General features: G+C 41.9%; 1 protein-coding gene across 1 annotated transcript in view; it reads right to left on the reverse strand.

The window, feature by feature from the left end:
• The window catches only part of tpk1 (thiamin pyrophosphokinase 1), a 300846-nt gene that overhangs the window by 225992 nt on the left and 57699 nt on the right, over nt 1-17155 (reverse strand). Inside the window, exon 4 of the mRNA XM_048608096.1 lies at nt 16987-17071. Within this exon, the coding sequence (XP_048464053.1) occupies nt 16987-17038 (52 nt within the window). The 5' untranslated portion in view covers nt 17039-17071. The remainder of the gene's footprint in view (nt 1-16986; nt 17072-17155) is intronic.

Consider the following 17155-nt stretch of genomic DNA (forward strand, 5'->3'; position numbering starts at 1 on the left):
GCGGAGGCGAAGGAATTGGGAATAGGGGATGGCATTTTTGCAGGAAGGTGGGTGGGAGGAGGTGTATTCTAGGTAGCTGTGGGAGTCGGTGGGCTTGAGATGGATATCGGTTTCTAGGTGGTTGGAGACAGAGAGGTCCAGGAAGGGGAGAGAGGTATTAGAAATGGTCCAGGTGAACTTAAGGTTGGAGTGGAAGGTGCTGGTGAAGTGGATGAACTGTTCGAGCTCCTCGTGGGAGCACGAGGCGGCGCCGATACAGTCATCGATGTAACGGAGGAAGAGGTGGGGGATAGGTCCAGTGCAGCTCCGGAAGAGGGATTGTTCCACGTATCCTACAAAGAGGCAGGCATAGCTTGGGCCCATGCGGGTACCCATGGCCACCCCCTTTGTCAGTTGGAAGTGGGAGGAATTGAAAGAGAAGTTGTTGAGGGTGAGGACGAGTTCGGCTAAGCGGATGAGGGTGTCAGTGGAGGGTAACTGGTCGTGCCTGCGTGACAGGAAGAAGCGGAGGGCCTTTAGGCCATCTGTATGGGGAATGCAGGTGTATAGGGACTGGACGTCCATGGTAAAGATGAGGTGTTGGGGACCGGGGAATTGGAAGTTCTGGAGGAGGTGGAGGGCGTGGGTGGTGTCACGGACGTAGGTAGGGAGTTCCTGGACCAAGGGGGAGAAAATGGAGTCGAGATAGGTGGAGATGAGTTCGGTGGGGCAGGAGCAGGCGGAGACAATGGGAAGAATTTTACCAAAATTCACTGGACTCTGGGGTGGTTCCCGCAGGTGGGAAAACAGCCAATGTGACGCCACTGTTTAAAAAACAAAGTAGACAAAAAGCAGGTAACTATAGGCCAGTTAGCTTAACTTCGGTAGTGGGGAAAATGCTTGAATCTGTCATTAAGGAAGAAATAGCAAGACATCTGGATATAAATTGTCCCATTGGGAACACCCAGCATGGGTTCATGAAGGGTAGGTCATGTTTAATTAATTTGGTGGAATTCTTTGAGGACATTACTTGCATGGTGGACAATGGGCAACCTGTGGATGTGGTGTATCTGGATTTCCAGAAGGCATTTGACAAGGTACCACACCAAAGGCTGCTACATAAGATAAAGTTGCACGGTATTACAGGTAATGTATTGGCATGGATAGAGGATTGGTTGACCAGTAGAAAGCAAAGAGTAGGGGTAAATGGGTGTTTTTCTGGTTGGCGGTCAGTGGCTAGTGGTGTGCCTCAGGGATCAGTGTTGGGACCTCAATTGTTTACAATTTACATAGATGATTTGGAGTTGGGGACTAAGTGTGGTGTGTCAAAATTTGCAGATGACACTAATGTGAGTGGTAGAGCAAAGTGTGCAGAAGACACTGAAAGTCTGCAGAGGGATATAGATAGTCTAAGTGAGTGGGCAAAGGTCTGGCAGATGGAGTACAATGTTGATAGGTGTGAGGTCATCCATTTTGGTAAGAATAACAGCAAAATGGACTATGTTTTAAATGGTAAAAAATTGCAGCACGCTGCTGCGCAAAGGGACTTGGGTGTCCTTGTGCATGAATCGCTGAAGGTGGGATTGCAAGTGCAGTAGGTGATTAAAAAGGCAAATGGAATTTTGTCTGCCATTGCTCGAGGGATGGAGTTTAAAAACAGGGAGGCTATGCTGCGGCTGTATAGGGTCCTGGTGAGGCCACACCTGGAGTACTATGTGCAGTTTTGGTCTCCTTACTTGAGAAGAGATATACTAGCACTGGAGGGGATGCAGAGGAGATTCACTCGGTTGATTCCAGAGTTGAGAGGGTTGGATTACAAGGAGAGACTGAGTAGACTGGGCTTATACTCATTGGAATTCAGAAGAATGAGGGGAGATCTTACAGAAACATATAAGATTATGAAGGGAATAGATAAGGTGAAGCAGGGAGGTTGTTTCCGCTAGCAGGTGAAACTAGGACTAGAGGGTATCGTCTCAAAATAAAGGGAAGCAGATGTAGGACTGAGATCAGGAGGAACTTCTTCACCCAAAGGGTTGTGAATCTGTGGAATTCCCTGCCCAGTGAAGCGGTTGAAGCTACCTCACTGAATGTTTTTAAGGCAAGGCTAGATAAATTTTTGAACAGTAAAGGAATTAAGGGTTATAGTGAGTGGGCGGGTAAGTGGAGCTGAGTCTCAAAGATCAGCCATGATCTTATTAAATGGCGGGCAGGCTCGAGGAGCCAGATGGCCTACTCCTGCTCCTAGTTCTTATGTTCTTATGTCCTCGTTTTTCAAGGACTGCAACTTCACCCCCTCAGTGGTCGAGAATGCCCTCGAACATGTCTCCCGCATTTCCTGCAACTCATCCCTCTCCCTATTTCTTTTAAAGCATCTAAATCCCGGAACTTCCAACAACCATTCCTCTCCTCTCTGCATACTGCATGTGCTCGATACGTTTGTCCCTAGCAGGCAGAGAAGATGCGGTCGGGTGAGGGAGCCGTGGTTCTCGAGAAAGGTCGACCGACTGGTTAAGAGGAAGAAGGAGGCTTATGTAAGGTTCAGGAACAGAGGAACGGAAAAGGCTCTAGAGGGATACAAGTTAGCCAGGAAGGCGCTAAAGAAAGGGCTTAAGAGAGCTATAAGGGGGCATGAGAAAACCTGTTTTTAAACTCCATCCCTCGAGCAATGGCAGACAAGGCTTTTTACACGTATGTGCAGAACAACGGAATGATCAGAGAAAGGGTAGGGCCGATCAAGGATTGTAAAGGGAATTTGTGCACAGAGCCTAAAGAGATAGGAGAGGTCCTTAATAAATACTTTTCTTCAGTATTCACAACTGAGAGGGACCTAGTTGTAGAGGAGGACGTTGTAAAACAAGCAGGTAGGCTAGAGGAGGTTGATGTTAGTAAAGAAGATGTGCTAGGAATTCCGAGGAAGTTGAAGATAGATAAGTCCCCCGGGCCTGATGGGATTTATCCAAGGATTCTATGGGAAGCGAGGGACGAGATCGCAGGGCCTTTGGCGATGATCTCTTTGTCCTCACTGTCCACGGGAAGACTGCCGGAAGATTGGAAAGAGGCAAACGTCATTCCCTTGTTCAAAAAAGGGAACAGGGATAACCCCGGAAATTACAGACCAGTTAGTCTTACGTCAGTGGTGGGCAAATTATTGGAAAGGGCTCTGACAGACAGGATTTATGATCACTTGGAAAGGCACAGTTTGATTCATGATAGTCAGTATGGATTTGTGAGGGGTAGATCATGCCTCACAAACCTTATTGAATTCTTTGAAGAGGTGACCAAACACGTGGATGAAGGTGGAGCAGTGGATGTGGTATACATGGATTTAACTAAGGCGTTTGATAAGGTTCCCCATGGTAGGCTCATGCAGAAAGTAAGGAGGCATGGGATAGGGGGAAATGTGGCAGATTAGATTCAGAATTGGCTGACCCTTAGAAGACAAAGGGTGGTAGTGGATGGAAAGTATTCAACATGGTGCTCAGTTACAAGTGGTGTACCAAAAGGATCTGTTCTGGGTCCTCTTCTAGTTGTGATTTTTGTAAATGATTTGGACGAAGGAGTGGAAGGGTGGATTAGCAAGTTTGCGGACGATACGAAGGTGGGTCACGTTGTGGACAGTGCAGAGGGCTGTTCTGAGTTACAAAGGGACATTGACAGAATGCAGAGCTGGACTGAGAAGTGGCAGATGGAGATTAACCCTGAAAAGTGTGAGGTGATTCATTTTGGAAGGACAAACTTGAAAGCAGAATACAGGGTTAAGGGAGATTCTTGGCAGTGTGGAGGAGGAGAGGGATCTTGGGGTTCATGTTCACAGTTCCCTGAAAGCTGCCACCCAGGTGAATAGAGTTGTTAAGAAGGCGTATGGTGTGTTAGCTTTCACTAATAGATGGATTGAGTTCAAGAGCCGTGAAGTTATGCTCCAGCTGTACAAAAGCCTGGTTCGGCCACATCTGGAGTATTGTGTCCAGTTCTGGTCACCTCATTACAGGAAAGATGTGGAAGCGTTAGAAAAGGTGCAGAGGAGATTTACCAGGATGTTGCCTGGAATGGAGGGAAGGTCTTACAAGGAAAGGTTGAGAGAGCTAGGGCTTTTCTCTTTGGAACGACAAAGGATGAGAGGTGACTTGATAGAGGTGTACAAAATGATCAGAGGTATAGATACAGTAGACAGCCAGAGACTTTTTCCTGGGGTGGAGGTTGCTTTTACGAGGGGATATAGTTTTAAAGTGAAAGGAGGTAGAAACTGGGGAGACGTCAGAGGTAGGTTCTTTACTCAGAGAGTGGTAGGGGCGTGGAATGCATTGCTGGAGAGGGTAGTGGAGTCGTCCTCATTAGGGGCATTTAAGCGGCTATTAGATAGGCATATGGATTATAGTATAAGGTAGCGGCGGATGTTAGATAGACCTTAGGTTTAGGGTATAAGTTCAGCACAACATCGTGGGCCGAAGGGCCTGTACTGTGCTGTACTGTTCTATGTTCTATTTCGCCTCTAACGTCCCCCGCAGCCCCCCCCCCCACCTTTATCTGCAGCTCCCCTTACCCCCACATGCAGTCTTGAAGAAGGGTAATACCCGAAACGTTGACTGCTCCTTTCCCCCAGATGCTGCATGGCCTGCTATGTTCTTCCAGCCTCTTGTTTGTCTACCTATATTTCAACAGTTGCCTTTGAACAGCAGAACCAAGAGAAAGAATGTGGATAGGTTACAATAAGGACTGAAAGACCCTCTCTCTCCCGTGTCCCCTCTCTCCTCTATGGAATTTAGAAGGATTGGTGGGGGAAGGGGGTGAGGGGTCTCATTGAAACTTGCAGAATACTGAGAGGGCTGGATAGAGAAGATGCTTCCACTGGAAGGAGACATTAGGACCACAAGGCACAGCCTCAAAGAGAAAGGACCATCTTTTAGAACCGAGATGAGGGGGAATTTCGTCAGCCAGAGGCTGGGGAATCTGCAGAATTGCTGTAGAAGGCAGTGGAGGCCACATCATTGAGTGTGTTTAAGACAGAGATAGACAGGTTCTTGATTCGTATGGAAATCAAGGACTACAGGTAGTAGGCAGGAGAATGAGATTGAAAAATGTATCAGCGGTGATCAAATGGCTGAGCAGACTTGATCAGCCCAATGGCCAAATCCTGCTCCTATATCTTAGAGTGTCTCATCATCTCAGAAAACAGTGCCTAGTGATAAAGTAAACTGGGGAAACAACCATCAACAATAACTCAAGGAGATCTACAAAGTTTGCCACCACTAAAGATAGTAGACAACAATTAAGTGCCTGTAGCTTCTGGTAAAGATCTAACTTAGAAACCAGGAGCATAAGTAGGTTATTCAGCTCTTCGGGCCTGGCCTGTCATTCCACGTGATCATGCCTGATCCTCCATCTCAATGCCATATTCCCGCTTTCTCCCCATACTCCTCGATGTTTTTAAAATCTGAAAATGCATCCAAAAATAGATTTTTTGACTGAAAATATATCAATTTTTGAATATATTCAGTGATTTGGCCTGCACAGCATTTTTGTAATAGAGAATTCCACAGGTTCACTATTACTTGAATAATGATTTTTTTTTTCCTTATTTCAGCCCTAAATGGCTTACCCTCTATCTTGAGACCATGTCCCCTGATAACCAGGGCCAACATTCTCCCTGCATCTAGTCTGTCCACCACAGTTTGAATTTTATACCTTTCAATCAGATCCTCCTTATCCTTCTGAACTGTAGTGAATTTCAGCCCAGTTGAATAAATCTCTCCAAGTAGGACAGTCCCTGAAGAAGGGTCCCGACCCGAAATGTCAACTTTCCTGCTCCTCTGTTGCTGCCTGGCCTGCTGTGTTCATCCAGCTCCACACTGTGTTATCTCTGACTCCAGCATCAGCAGTTCTTGCTATCTCTTGTATCGGACATGGGTTTATTCTCTGAGTTTATTTTCCTGGCCAGTACCAAACACATTACCGTTGGAATTTAGTACCTGTGCTGTGTGCAGATTTGATTTCATGTTTCTATTATGCTTTTTCTCAGGCTAATAGGTAACAAAATACTTTGTAATTGGCTCCTTTATTTTGATCTTGTCAACTACATCATTAAGTGACATGTCATACTGATATGTGCTAAAAGAAATTTAAAAATATTCATTACAACAGACAGAAAGAGATTAAAGGGGAGTCAAATCCCTCTTCATAGCTGATTGTAACAATAGTAAAATTTATTCACTTTTAATAAGCTTTCTGCCAATTTATATGGCGCTATCTACCAACATAATGAAAAGTTCTGCAGCTTCTGAGGCAAAATACTTGGGAATACATCATCTGTTTTCAGGCATTACATAATTCTTGAGAATGCTTGCTATTCAATACTAATTTCATTGTGCAAGTTTATTTTATTCATACAAAACATTACAAGAAAAACAGCACTGATCATATCTAACTGAAGCAATTTTGTTGCATTCAAATGCAAGTAACGCACTAAAGCCAGGATGAGGTTAGCCACTGTTACTAGCATTTGACAGATTCATTATTCTAACCATAATTTCACCGACAGCAATTCAAAATATCAAGACAAGACTATTTATGTACTGGATGGCATATGACATTTAATCGAGCATACAGGACATGTATACTGATTCGCTTTCCATTAGTCTCATGACAACCAAGAATTTCACTTCTTAGCTTATTTTTAAAAATAATTTAAAAGTAGTTCAGTCCAGGTAGAAGTTAGAAAGTACTTTTGAACCACTAGTCATTATACTGACATTACATTTTGATTTAAGTGATTCGCAGTTCAAATTCTGCATCTGGTGCTCATTGAGTACCTGTGTAAGATACAGAATAAACACAACATAAAGATTTGATGCAATGGCCCAGTTGTGATTTGGTTGATGGAAGTATCCCAATAAAAGAGGTACATTACAATAATTGAAAAGTGCACGGTGAAACAACTTTACTTGTAATTGCAGAACCATGCCATTGTGTTCTATCAATCACCAAGAACTACAGTTCCATCTTTCTTTTTCCTTTGAAATAAACATTTAATAGAAACAGCGGAGAGATGAGTAACAGCTTCTGAATCAAGAATGGGCCACACAGGGAATCCTAGACAACGTTACATAGTTTGTGTACATTGATATATTTGGATAGCCAGGTGTTCCTTTCATAGTACAGCTTTCATGACATCATCAAAATTTCCTGAGTACAGTTACACAGGCGTCAACAGTTGTGTTACCTCAAAGTACCCTCTTTCAAAGTACCTTTCAACACTTATATTATCATGGCCAAAGGAAAATAGCTAAATCAAACACATTCCATACTTAACTTCCATATGTTGTAAAGGAAGTGCAACAGACTGATTCAAGGACAGCAGAACTGTTCTACAAGGAGCAATTGAGGACATTAAGCCTAAATTATCTCATGTGCAGAAAAATTAGAGGTGACCTTATTGAAACGTACGAAATTCTTAGATGCAGGAAGTTTCCCCTAGTTGGGAGACACAGTCTCAGAGTAAGATGTAGACTATTTAGAACCGAAATGAGAGGGAATTTCTTTATACAAAGAGTAATGAGTATTGGAAGTCTCTACCCAAGATTGTTTAGAAGCGTCAGTCATTAAGTATATTCAAGTTAGAAAACAATAAAGTTCTAAATATCTAAAGTCTTTAAGGGATATGGGAATAGTGGATAAAAATGATGGTTAGATAAAAGATCAGCCGTACAGTCGAATAGCAGAACAGAGGGAAGGGGCAGTAGCCTACTCCTGCTCCTATTTCCCATATTGGTATGTAATTCCATGATGGATGACTCACTGTTGATCAGGAGTGGGAATCCTGGTTGTTGGAAAAAGCAGAACACCAAGTTCCCACACTACCACTGCTGACATCAACCTATTCTACCAAGGATAAAGTTTGAATATGGGGTATTTCTGATCTAGAGATTTGAATACAATGAAATTAGAGGACTTTCTAAATGAAAAATTATTTGAATTGGAACAGTTCAGACCTAATAAGGCATTAAAATAAACTCTTACCAAAATACTGTATTTATTGTATTTATATATCAACTTTCATGATCTGAACATGTTCCAAAATTATTTGCAGCAGCGATCAATTCTCATTTGAAGTGTTGTTACTGTTGTAGCGCAGAAAATGCAGTGATTTTGTTTTGTCGTTTATGAGATGTGGGAGTCACTGCTAGACCGGGACTTATTGTGCAACCCTAATTGCCCAGAAGGCGATAAAGTGTTAAGCACATTACTGTGGGTCAGGAGTCACATGTTGACCTGATCAGGTAAGGGTGGCAGATTTTCTTCCCTAAAGAACAAGATTGTCTTACGACAATTGTCATCATTTGGCTAGTTTTAAAATTCCAGGTTGTTTTTATTGAATTCAAATTTCATTATCTGCCATGGTGGGATTCGAACAAACATGCCCCAGAACATTAACCTGCTTTCTGGATTACCAGTCCTGTGACATTACCACACTGCCTCCTCCTAAACTTGTTTACAAGAAGGTCATGTATACACGAATAAATTAAATGACCAGATCATTGGTTGTGGTGTTATTGACTGTGGGCTAAATATTGACCAGGCATAACTCGTCTGCTGTTATTCAAAATAATGTCATGGAGCCTTTTACATTCACATGAGGGCACAGAAGGCATCATATCTGCAAGCACTCAATCAGTACTGCAGTGGAGTATCAGCTAAGATTATAGAATCGTAGAACAATTGCAACCTTGAAGGACGGGATTCAGCCCATTGTTTCCACGCTGGCTCTCTTCAAGAAGGAATCAACCAGCCTCATTTCTCCAACTTCTGACGTGGCCCTGTAAATTTTCTTTTGAAATTATTGAATCAAATAAACAAACATGGTTTGCCTGGATAGCAAGCATAACAATACTTTTCACTGTATCTTGGTATGTGTCACAATAATAAATCAAATAAAGTTAAAAAAAATTGAAATAATTGAATCTGCCTTCAACATAATCCCATGCAATGCATCCCAGATCCGAATACTCACTGTGTTAAGAAAAGCCTTTGCTCATGTCGCCTTTAACCACTCACCTTTAATCGGCATTCTGTGGTTCTCAACATATCTGCCACTAGGAATAGTTTCTCTTTACCTATTCAGTTCAGACCCTCATAATTTTGAACATGAGGCACCAATATCAAACTATTCCCAGAACTGAAGGCCCTGGAACCATTCTAATGAATCTTTTCTGTGCCCACTCTAGTGTTCTCACATCTTTCCCCAAAGTCTATTGCCCAGAATTACACACAATACTGCAGTTGAAGCCAAACCAGCATTTGACTAATGTCCACCAGACTTGCACTGCTTGTGCACTCCAAACCTCTATTTATAAAGCCAGTTTTTTTGTGTGCCTTATGAACTTCTTTCCCAACTTGCCAGTTCTAATGAATTGTGCACATATAAACCAAGGTCTCTCTGCTTCTGCATCCATTTTATATTGCTGGACACTTTGTGCTCATGTGCTTGGGAGGAATGCTCCATTGATCCACAGATACACATATGTTGGGGAAGTAGAGTTGACTGCTGCACCAATAACATCTGAAATAATTTTAATTAGCCAATAGTTTTTAGAATCAATGACTGAAATTCAAACTAGAATCTGCAAGGGAATGATTTCAAAATACAGTACTCAATCCTAATTGATCGTACTTCAGAGCAACATGTTTTCACATCAGTAGCAGTTACTTACCATACAGATGAAGCTTAACATATTTTGGCAAGGGGTCATTTTCGTGAAGGGTTTCTCTCAGACAGGCCGAGTGAGTTTTGCCATGCTATCAATTAACTACATGCCATACGCTTTATGGTGCCTTCTCGCCTGATGTTAGCCCGTTTGTCCCACTCACTGTAGCCGGAAATACTCCCCACCGCCAGGACATACCACCATCCTGGAACCTCAAATTTGCACTGGTCATGCACTGGCAGTCTGGATTTGCCCTTCAGCATCAACAGTGTGATTCGGTAGCTGCAAACCAACGTTTCTCATAGAACAAAGGTGAAAGAGCTGACCTTTCCTTCCATGTACAACACACATTACAACATCTCTGGCCACATCAGAGGAGCAGGAAAGCTGACGTTTCGGGTCTGGACCCTTCTTCAGAAACGTCAGCTGTCCTGCTCCCCTGATGCTGCCTGGCCTGCTGTGTTCATCCAGATCCACACCTTGTTATCTCAGACTCCAGCATCGGCAGTTCCTACTATCTCATTGCAACATCTCTCGCTGTTTAAGGACTAAGCCACACAGCTTGCCTGTTCTTACTCACATCCCATTTTATAACTTTCTCCAAGGCCCTGCTATGCTTTCCGCAATGCCTACTGCACCTCAGCACTTCATCATTGTTCAATGTAGGACTACCACATTCAGAGAAGCCTACGCTCACCTGAAGAAACTCAGCTTTTTTTTAAACAAACATTAAAAATGAAAAGAAATCAAATAAATAGAAGCAGATTTGTTTCTCAGAACAGAAGCAAACTGCTTGCATGTCGGACACTAACAAGTTTACACGCAATGAGTGAGCGCTGCACCCAGCTGTCATCCACCGGAACTGGGACAGGAAGCACTTCTTTAAATATAAGAAGGAAAGGGAAATGTGAACACAGAACTCTTAGAAAATTTGGCTAGGGAAATAATACTGGGGAATTAGGAAATGGCAGGAGAGTTGAATAAATACCTTGCATCAATCTTGACAGTGGAAGACACTAATAGCGTTCCAAAATTATGAAATAATCAAGGGGCAAAAGAAGGAAAGGGAATAAATACAATAACTATCACTGGAGATAAAGTGCTAGGGAAACTAATGGAGGTAGTTGGAATTGATGCGATGCACCCTCGGATATTTAAAATAGTAGCTACAGAGATAGTGGATGTACTAACAGAAATTTTCCAAGTTTCCTTTAGATCCTAGCCAAGTACCACAGTTGGAAGAACTACTAATGTAACACATTTATTTAAGAAGGAAAGGAGAAAGAACGCAGATAACTGTAGACCAGCCGGTTTAATGTCTGTTATTGGGAAAATATTAGAGCCTATTATAATAGATGTCATAGCAGAACATTTAGAAAAAAAAAATGATCAAGCAGAGTGAGCATAGCTTCACAAAGGGGAAAATCATGCCTTACAAATTAAATACAATTATTTGGGGAGATAATAAGCAGGATAGATAAAGGAACAGCAATGGATGCAGTATATTTGGATTTTCAGAAGGCGTTTGATTAAGTACCACACATTAGCTGCTTAACAAGGTAACAGCTCACAGTGTTGGAGGTAATATATTAGCATGGATAAAGAATTTGCTAACTTACAGAAGACAGGGAGGTGGGATAAAGGGGGCATTTTCTGAATGGCAAACTGTAACTAGTAGAGTGCCAGACTGATTGGTGCTGGGGCCATGATTACTTACAATATATTTTGGATGACTTGGGTGAGGAAAGTGAAGCTACTGTAGTGTGTAAATTACCACAAGTTACCTTTAATTCAGCTACCTATTAAGAAATCTCACAATCAAGTAGAGAAACAATGATTTTATCCTTGTATAGTGTTTGTTCCGCTGGAGGTGGAATTCTGGTGTTGAATTTTTAGATAAATTTTTGACCTTTGGTCTATGAGGTGATATATTGATGATTCTTTTAAAGTCCTTTCATCCAAATGTTGTTTATTCTGCTGGTGTCCTCGAGACTGCAGCTGGATTCCTTATCAGAAGTAGCTCCTTTGTTCCTTGTTACACTTGGCCTGAACAGTTCAAAGACAGCTTTCCTGTGATCAATTCCTTAAATTCTTCTGCAGGGTAATCCTTGTCCTTGAGGCAATAAAGCATCCAGTTTATCAAGCAGGCATCAAAACAGTTTTGTTCATGCAGCCTCTGATCCTTTTGCCACAGATGGCTAATTGTTTGCAAATTCCTGTATAAGTCTGTCCTTGTCTTTTAATGTTATTACTGCTTCATTCGATTACAACAGTTGATATTTGTTGATTCATTAAATCCACAAACAGTTATTAAAGTTCTGAAGTCTATAATATCATTGTTCTATTACTAAGTTTGAGGAAGGCAAAGAGTGAAGATGACATAAAGAGTCTGCAGGATATGGATAAGGTAAGCAAGTGGGCAAAAGCTTGGCAGATGGAATGTAATGTGGTAAAATGTGAGGTGATACAATTTGGTAGGACGTACAGAACAAAACATTATTTCAATGGAGTAAGACTGCATAAAGCTATGGCACAGAGGGATTTGAGAGTCCTTGTGCATAAATCACAAAAGGCTAGTATACAAATTCAGTGAGGAATAGGGAAGGAAAATGGAAGGTTGGCCTTTATTTCAAAGAGAATGAAGTATAAAAATAGGAGATCTTGCTAAAACTATACAAGGCACTAGTCAGACCTGAGAGAGTCCTGAAGAAGGGTAATACCTGAAACATTGACTGCTCCTTTCCTCCAGATGCGGCTTGGCTTGCTATGTTCTTCAGCCTCGTCTTTGTCTAACTAGTCAGACTATACTTGGGATACTGTGAAAAATTTTGGGCCCCTTATCTGAGGAAAAGTATACCGGCATTGGAGGCAGTCCAAAAAAGGTTCACTAGCCTGATCCTGGGTATGGAGGGTTTCCTCTTACGAGGAGTTGTTGAGTAGGTCGAGCCTATACTGATTGGAATTTAGAAGAATAAGAGACAACCTCATTAAAACATACAAATGGCATCAGTTACAGTTTTGATACATATTTGGTAGACAATTGGGAAATCCCACAAAGTGACCCCTTGGAAAGAGCCGGTCACATAAAATTTCAATGCAGCTGTCACCTTGAAAGTCACCAAAATAGAATGGCCACCCACTCCTTCAGATCACTGATCCCAATCCAGCAGCTGACATTGTTCAGTGATCACAGCCTGCGCCAACACCATAACTTACTCATCTGGAAAAAATGGTATCAGGAACTCCAGAACCTTGCCCTCCTGTGCATCTGGAGGGCCCCTTCAGCTTCATGCTCTTCACATGAAGGTTCTTCAACATCTTCTGGACATTGGACATTGCTGTTGGTCCTGTGCTTGTTGTCATATCTGTTCCTCCAGTTCTCTGCACCGTTGTTGCATAGCAGCAACAGTGACGATCACCTCTGCTATGGCTGCATCCATCAGTCATGTTTGTAATGAATCCAGGTGAGAAGCAGAAGAAACAGAACAGGTTCTTATCAATCTGAGCAGTCAGCATTCACATAACATACTGATTAACATGCTGCTCCATACAGTGGGACATGGGGCATTCAGACAAGAACAGCCATGGAATGACCTGTCTTGGCACACTGGAATAAGGTCCAATGTCAATGAATGCACAACCAGTCATTTGGCAAAGAGATGGTCGGAGAGTGCAAGTGCTACGTCGGTATTGAACTCTGCCCCTCCCAGCCCACATCATTCACCAACAACATCATGGTATAGAACCGAGTCTTTCATTATACTTCCAGTTCAGGTTGAGAGGGAATCAGTTCTGTGCCCCAATGCACCCTAAGAGGTCATCTTCAACTAGCAGGGGCCAATGACGTCATCAACATTGACTGTGACCAGCTTGCACTCCACAGAATTGGACACTGCACGGCAGTTCATGGAGATATGATTGCAATTGATTTCGATCAACACTCTGCAAGTGCATAATTGATGCTATTGCATCTTGAGAAGCCTCCACCAACACCCAGCTAGTGTTGGTGCCCACCTACTTAGCCACTCCTGCCCCCAACCCCCACGGCATACCATGTCCTCCCATGCACTACTGCACCCTGCACCCCCCATTATAATCAAATACTCCCATATCCTTTAGGCTGCTGTCTCCAATCCCCAATGCCAATTCCCCTCACATTTCCAGCACAGCAGTGTCCCCAAATACCCACCCATGATATTCATTCCACTGACCTTTCAGGACTGACAGTGCCTCCATCTTCTAACCGATTTGGAGAGATAGTCTGACTGACAACTGACCAGATCCCTGACTGAACCTTACGTACTGCCCTGACCAATGATCCACTAACTGAGTGCACAGGGACTTTCAGGACTGACCGTGGACAGCTCTACAAAACGACATCAAGATGATTCCCCTGACCCAGACCACCCTAACTGACATCTGACCAGTGACACGCTCCTGGGCTTATCATGACATTGCCCTGGATGAACTGCACCAGGACACCCCAGAATGACAATAGGCCGGATTTAATATGACTGATATGCCTTTTGGTTGATGCCATGTGTTAGCTGTGGAGGCTGCTGGTACATGCTGTAGGCGTGAGATCGACAGAACACGTGCCTTGCAGTAACATGTCCACTCCCTTGAAGACTGACTGCTGACATGCATAACAACCTGCCTGGTTTTCTGTCTGCACCAAACAGTAAGGAAAGACAAAAAGTACTACGGGCTTTTAAAGTTCAGCTGAGAGGACAAAGCAGTAAAAGGCAATTCATGGCAAAGCAGGAAAGGTGAGCATCCAGGCAGATGATAAGTGAGTGAGTGCTGAGAAAGCAAGTAAACAACGCAGATTCAGCCAGGTCCAATCGTGAGCTGGGTGCCTGTCCCTCCATGCTAAGTGCATAGTTTTAGCAAGACCTCCTTGCAGCAGCATTCCAGTGATAGTTGTCAGTTCACCATTAATGTAGTATGACAATGCAGAAGCACGCAGTAAATGGATCGGAGATGTGCCCTGATGGTGCAAAAATGCTGGCTAAACATTGGATATCAGCATCCATGGATGTGGAATGTGTGAACCCAGAGTGCTCCAAGAAATGTTGGCATTGGGTGTCCAAGATAGGTCCAGAGGAGCGAGCAGTGTTGAGATACCTGCTCTGACTTTCTTGTCAGGAATTCTCAGCATCTAGTTTGAAGTGGGATGCATTATTTCAGACTGCCTTCATTAAACTAGATCATGCTTAATAAATATCAAAATCTCTGTCTAAAATATTAAGCTGCACTCATTACGACAAATTGATTATCCAGAAAGAAAAGGTGTGTAAAACTGTAATGTAAAATGTCAAAATGCCACATTTTACTTTTTATTAACTATCAAGAATTTATCTTTACAGGCAATATTTTCAATGCAATGTCTGAGAGATGAACATGTGAACGCAGGTAGAAAATAATCAATTGTACTAAATGTTTTCTGGAAGTACACCAGCTGAAAAATCAAATAACTGCCACAATTCTTAGCATACCAGTCACACCCACACAGAGTAAAATGGAATCAAGGCACTATTTTAAAGTTTCAAGTAATGAATACACGCACACAGAGTTAGCATCTGCATCATGTCAAAATTGTTGCCGCCAGTTAAGCCAAATTATAAAAAGGTTTCATCCAAAGATAGTAAGTTATCAATGCAATGGCATTCCTTGACGTAACATGAAACCAGTTGTGCCACCAAAATGTCTCATGCAGCAAGTTCTTAATTTCAAATAAACAAGACTGCTTCGCATTTCCAAACAGCCAATTAATTCAGTGATGCAAGAACACGCAAACATAAAATTCAATCGAACTTACAACAAAGAATCAGGCCATTAGGCTGGTGTTTCTGCTCCATCTGAATCTCCTTCTATCATACTTCCATCTGACCGTTTTAGCGTACATTTCCATTCTTTCACAAATCACCTCAACTACTCCATGTAGCAGTAGAGTCCACATTCCAATCACTATCTGGGTAATTGTTTCTCACTCGATTTATACCTAAGTAACGGTTCCTTATGCTCCCCTGATCAAAGCGAATAATTACATATTTCTCTAACATGTGATATCCTCACCAGGGATTATGTCAATACATTTATAACATGCTTTCCAGAACATTTCCAGATCATATCCTTCGTTCATTCATGGGATGTGGGTGTTATTGGCTAGGTCAGCACTTATAGCCCATGCCAAACTGCCCACAGGGCAGTTAATAATCATCTATCATAAACATTCCAATTCACCAATTCAACCTGTAGAACTTCTTATGTATCAGTATGGTATACCACTGAATTGCTAATTAAAACAAAAAAGTAATGAAAGGTTAAACTTTGTTCTGACTTAATAGCTTCATTTTTTAGTCCTGTGCAAAGCTAAAATCTAAACTAAAAATCTCTTCTCAAATCAAGTTTGGTGTATACATTATGAATTACAGATTTCACACAGAAAAGGTAGTACAAAGAGAAATTCTTTCACACCTCATTTTGACGCTGGGCATTGTGTAGCCACATGCCATGCATTGGATAAGTTGTATTTTAGAGGTCTGTCCTGAAACAAATAACTTAACAGAAGGAAAAGTAAAACAGAAAAAAAAGGAACTGATACATTTGATAGTGGTTGGGAAATATATTAATATAAAACTGACAAAACTAGTTCTTTTCATTCATCATGTTCACACATTTTTACAATACAGCATGAACAGGATACGTAATGCAGCATACTATTTTTAACATTTATTTCACATAGTTTAAGTGGGAATACCACCATCTGCAAGTTCCCCTCCCGCTTACATACTGTCCAGACCTTCGCAATCACTGGGTCAAAATTCTTGTCTAAGAGAACAGTGGAAGTACCTACACAAATGGACTTTGACTGTTCAATCAAGTGGCTCATCACATCACAAGAATAAGTGAAACAAAATCACTTGGGTACGACACCATGTTTGATTTAACAACATGATATTTCTATTCAAGTGGAGTCGTCTAAAATTTTTCTCATTTGATGCATGAACCGATGATATCTTCAAGACCTTCAATTGCCATTGGTGAAACAAGATTAAAAAGTTCTCCGAGTTTCAACATACTGGAATTTTAGATTTTGAAACAATTCAGATTTCATAATACTTGACATAATGCAAACATCAGTACTTAGATTTCAGTCGATATTACAAGCATATTCTTTTCTTCAGGAGTAAAGCCCATTATGTCTTGAAAGGGACATCCAAAGTAAAAAGTACAAACAATACATAAATGACAAATAGTTCAACAAAACATACAGCTGTGCTGTTAAAAGGTAAAATAAAAGTACCTGCAGGAAGCAAACACTCCAGGGGAACCAACGTATCGTTTGTAGCTGCCATCACTGTAGGCTTTGAAGTTTAGCTTTAGAGACTCTGCAGCAAAAACATAATGAATAATAATCACAATTATATGAAATAATCTCCAAAAAGCTCAATTTTAAGCAGTAGTAATTAGCC

Source organism: Rhincodon typus, chromosome 2 (assembly GCF_021869965.1).
Source record: "Rhincodon typus isolate 14 chromosome 2, sRhiTyp1.1, whole genome shotgun sequence".
In the NCBI taxonomy this organism is placed as follows: Eukaryota; Metazoa; Chordata; class Chondrichthyes; order Orectolobiformes; family Rhincodontidae; genus Rhincodon; species Rhincodon typus.